Source organism: Papio anubis, unplaced genomic scaffold (assembly GCF_008728515.1).
Source record: "Papio anubis isolate 15944 unplaced genomic scaffold, Panubis1.0 scaffold2371, whole genome shotgun sequence".
NCBI lineage: Eukaryota > Metazoa > Chordata > Mammalia > Primates > Cercopithecidae > Papio > Papio anubis.
In genome coordinates, this window is record NW_022162429.1 from 1,425 (window position 1) to 5,865 (window position 4,441).

The 4,441-nt window shown below is 57.9% G+C and overlaps 1 protein-coding gene across 1 annotated transcript; it reads right to left on the reverse strand.

Annotated features, from left to right (window-relative positions):
- Nucleotides 1-262: 262 nt before the first annotated feature.
- On the reverse strand, nt 263-4,435 carry LOC116272870 (tenascin-X-like). The gene is given in 5 exon segments (XM_031661721.1): nt 263-629; nt 1,023-1,161; nt 1,164-1,342; nt 3,490-3,813; nt 4,231-4,435. Coding segments are annotated over 5 exon segments (1,038 nt in total). The 5' UTR covers nt 4,295-4,435; the 3' UTR covers nt 263-297.
- Between the last annotated feature and the right edge of the window lie 6 nt (nt 4,436-4,441).

Sequence of the window (4,441 nt, forward strand, 5' to 3'; positions counted from 1 at the left end):
GAGAATCACTTGAACCTGGGAGGCGGAGGTTGCAGTGAACCAAGATTGAGACACTGTACTCCAGCCTGGGTGACAAAGTGAGACTCCAAAAAAAAAAAAAGGGGGAAAGAAAAGAAGAGAAAAGAAGAGTCTCTGACCCTATGCCAAACCTGCTGAATCCAAATCTGCCTTTTAACAAAAATCTGCAGGCATTTGGATACTCAAAGGAAGGAATACTCTTGAGAGTATGTTTTCACGAAGACTGGAGAAACAGCAGTGTCTTCCAGGGCCATCTTCCCCAGCCTGCCTCACTCACACTCACTCACCTGTCACACCCACAGCAGACACCGGGCCCACGCGCCGCCCCTCGTGGAGGCCGTACAGGTGCATCTTGTATTTGCGTCCGGGCTCCAGACCCCCCACGGTGACCTCGCTCTCCTCGCCCCCGACACGCACCACCTGGGGCCGCCCGTCCCTGTCCTTGTACTGCACGGTGAAGGAGTCGAAGCGGCCCTGGGGGACGGTCCAGGAGAGGCTCAGCGAGTCAGGGGAGGATCCTGTCACCGTCAGCTCCCCCAGGAGCGGCTCCTCAGGGGGCTCTGGGGCCTCCGTGCTGGGTTCTGTGGGGGCGGGAGTTTCTTCCTCTGCAGCTGAGAAGAGGGGACAGAGAAAGTGAGCCAGCTTCCCGGGGGGATGTCCTTGAGGCTTGCGGGGAAGGAGAGCGAAGTTGTGGCCATGAGTGGGGGTCCGGAGGTCAGCTTGGAGAGGCCCATCTTTGGAGCTGGGCGGTCTTGCTCAGCTTGCAGTCAACACACATGACAAGCTCTGAGATCAGTGCTGGGGAACTTGGGACAGCCACCAACAGAGCTCACAGGGCCCTTCTCCACCCAGGAAGACCTGTCAGTCCTCAGGGAAGTGGGGAAAAGCACAAAGGTACCAAGGCTCAGCCAAGAGCAGAGGGGCTTCCTGGGCCAGTTCACCCATCACCAGAGAAAGGGGGACCCTCCCACAGGCCCCACCCTGGGCTCCCACCGTCCACTCACCCGTCACCCCGATGACAGACATGGGACCCACGCGCTGGCCACCGTTGAAGCCGTACAGGTTCATCTTGTACTTGTGGTCTGGCTCCAGGCCTGAGATGGTGACTCCGCCCCTGCCCTCGCACCTCACCGGCTTATTGCCTCGGCCCCATTCCTGTACTGGACCAGGAAGTGGTCAAACTGGCCCTCGGGGACCGTCCAGGACAGGCTGAGGGAATCGGGGGTGGCGTCAGTCACGGTCAGCTCCCCCAGGCGAGGCTCGATGGGGGGCTCAGGGGTCGCGGTGTGCACTGCTTGGGTGGCCTCGGCTTCATCCTCTGGAGCTGGACAGACAGGTATGGGGACAGTGAGGTCCCTGGGTCCTCAGTTCAGCATAGAATGGATGTGTCACAAAACACAAAGTGCCCGAGAGCAGGACGATGCTGCCCACAGCGCCTCTAGCAAAGCTCTTCTTGCTCTCCTCTCCTGTGGCCTTTCCTATCCCTCACCCTGACCCCCTGCCCTCAGCCCCCACCTCACCCCCACCTCCCAACACCCAGGCCACCTCTCCCTGTCCCTCCAGCACCGCCTCTCTTCTGAGCACAGCCCCACTCGGCCTCTGCCCCCTCGGCCTCCCTGCACTGGGGTCTCCTCGCCATCTTTTGTTCACTGGGCTTCTGTCTTTGCTCCCCAACAAACTCAGTACACCCCTCCCGAGGTCAGAGCTCGGGGCATGTTCCTGGACCTGGCCCCACACCAGCTGCCAGCAGCCTCAGGGCATCTTTACCCTGAATTCCCCTGGATACCTTCCTCCCCCACCTCCAGTCCCCGGTCCTGGTTTGGGCCACTGTCACCTCTCACCAAGGCCACCAACTGCCTACTGGCCTCCCTGCCTCCAGGCTCCCTGTCACCCCATCCCCATCTTCAGCCCCCACGGATGAGCTTCACACAGGCACAGCTGCTGGGGCCATCTCAGCACAGACCTGAGCAACCACCTCCTCATCCCTGGGAAACCCCAGGCATGGTGAGCGGTCCCCTCCTCTGCTCCCATACTTCAGGATGATCCACCCACTGCAAAGGACACCCCACTCAATCCTCAGTGCCTCTCACGTGCTGTGCTTTCTAGCCTCCTGGCCTTTGCACCAGCTGTGATGATCCGACAGAGTTCACCTCCTCTCTAAAGCTGTCACCAAGCTAAGGCCTGCCTGGCCTCAGGTCCTGGCTGTCCCCCGGGTACTTGTGGTCAGGGTGACTTCATTGTCCCTTCCCAATCCTGGCTTGGCCCCTGGGCTCCACATGCTCATCCTTCTTTGCTTACTTTCTGGTTTTCCGCTTGTGCCCACAACTGTGAGGCCCATGAAAACATGAACTTGTGTGTGTCACTTTCCAGCTTCTGCCTATGAAAGAAAAAAGCAGCCCTGACACCCGTGAGCTGCCCTTTCCCTCAGCCAGGCCGCGATTGCTTGGGACTGGCCTGGCACAGTCTGGTCTTGGCGTGGTCCAGTTGAACACAGACAATTTCATGGAACATCAACATCAGACTAGGCCGTTAGTCAGTAGGATGGATCAAGGCAAGAACAAGGCCAGTCTGTGATCATGTCTCAGTATAGACAAACTCTAACACTTTCCAAAGCACAAAAATAACCAAACATCACCCATCCAGCTAATCTGAGTGATCGTTGCTTCTTTACCAATGGCAGCTTTGGCCTTGCTCTAGTTGACCCCCGCAAAGATAAGACTTAGTGAGATGCCTGGTAACAGGGCTATCCCTTCTTCCTGACAGCATCTAATACAGAGCAAAACCTTGCTTCCTTAAACGCTTTCCCAAAATACCACCACAAGCCCAGTTCCTTAACAATCTCTTTCTAAAGCCTCTTCCTGAGTCACCCCACAGTCGTCCTGCACTGCACGGAGCATCACTCCATCCGTTCAATTTTTGGTGAGTTTCTGGAGGTCGTCGGCCAGAGGACATTGATACCCTAAAATTACAGTGCCTGGATCAGGGCATGGAATTCTTTGCTGAATGAACAAATTGGCCCATTGGAGGGAAAGGTCTGTTCCTATTCCTCTTCCAATGGTGGGCCTTCAGAGTGCACAGTCAACACGCTGCCCCTCACTGCCTTCTGTCTTCCTTCACGGCCCCCAGTCAACTCCACAGAGAAAGCACCCTACCAGGAATCAGGGACGCAGAAAAATTCTCTTCAACAGATTTCAAAAGAGGGTCCAATTCCTTGGTCGTGAGGAACTTTGCTACTCAAGGGGCGTGATCACGGGCCAGCAGCATCTGCCTCATTTCTTGTTGGAAACGCAGAATCTCTGGCCCTAGCCTAAACCTGTTGAATCCCAATCTGCCTCTTAGCAAGATCCCCAAGCATAGAAACGTGCAAAAGAAGCCCGACTGGTGAGAATATTTTTGTTTTCATGAAGTTGCAGAGAAAGCAACATCTTCTAAGGCCATATTCCCCACCCTGCCTCACTCACAAACACTCACCTGTCACACCCACAGCAGACACCGGGCCCACGCGCCGCCCCTCGTGGAGGCCGTACAGGTGCATCTTGTACTTGCGCCCGGGCTCCAGGCCCCCCACGGTGACCTCGCTCTCCTCGCCCCCGACACGCACCACCTGGGGCCGCCCGTCCCTGTCCTTGTATTGCACGGTGAAGGAGTCGAAGTGGCCCTGGGGGACGGTCCAGGAGAGGCTCAGCGAGTCAGGGGAGGATCCTGTCACTGTCAGCTCCCCTAGGAGTGGCTCCTCAGGGGGCTCTGGGGCCTCTGTGCTGGGTTCTGTGGGGCTGGGGGTCTCTTCCTCTGCAGCTGAGAAAAGGAGATATAGAGAGGATGCCAGGTCCTTGAGTGATGTGCTCAGGCCTTCAGGGGAAGGAGGGAGAAACCACGGCCACTACTGGGTACGTGAGGTCATTTCAGAACAGCCCATTCTTGGGGCTGGGGGGTCCTGCTCAGCTGACAGCTAACACACATGACAAGTTCCAGGGTCAGCTGTGGGGGACCTGGGACAGCCACCAGCACAGCAAAACTCCCGACGGCCCCTCTCCGCTCAGGAGGAGCCAGGGGTCAACTTCACAGGAAGGCCCAAGGGGAGCCCCAGCCCCAGCCACAAGCAGGTCTGTGGTGCTGACCAGACCCCTGTCACATTCCCCACCAGTCATCACCAAAGAGCAAGAGGGTGGCCCTCCCACAGCACCCACCCTGTGGCTCCCACTGTTCACTCACCCGTCACCCCGATGACAGACATGGGACCCACGCGTTGGCCACCGTGGAAGCCATACAGGTTCATCTTGTACTTGTGGTCTGGCTCCAGGCCTGAGATGGTGACCCCGTCCTCGTGCCCCGGCACCCTCACCGCCTTGGGCTGCCCGTCCCCATTCCTATACTGGACCAGGAAGTGGTCAAACTGGCCCTCGGGGACCGTCCAGGACAGGCT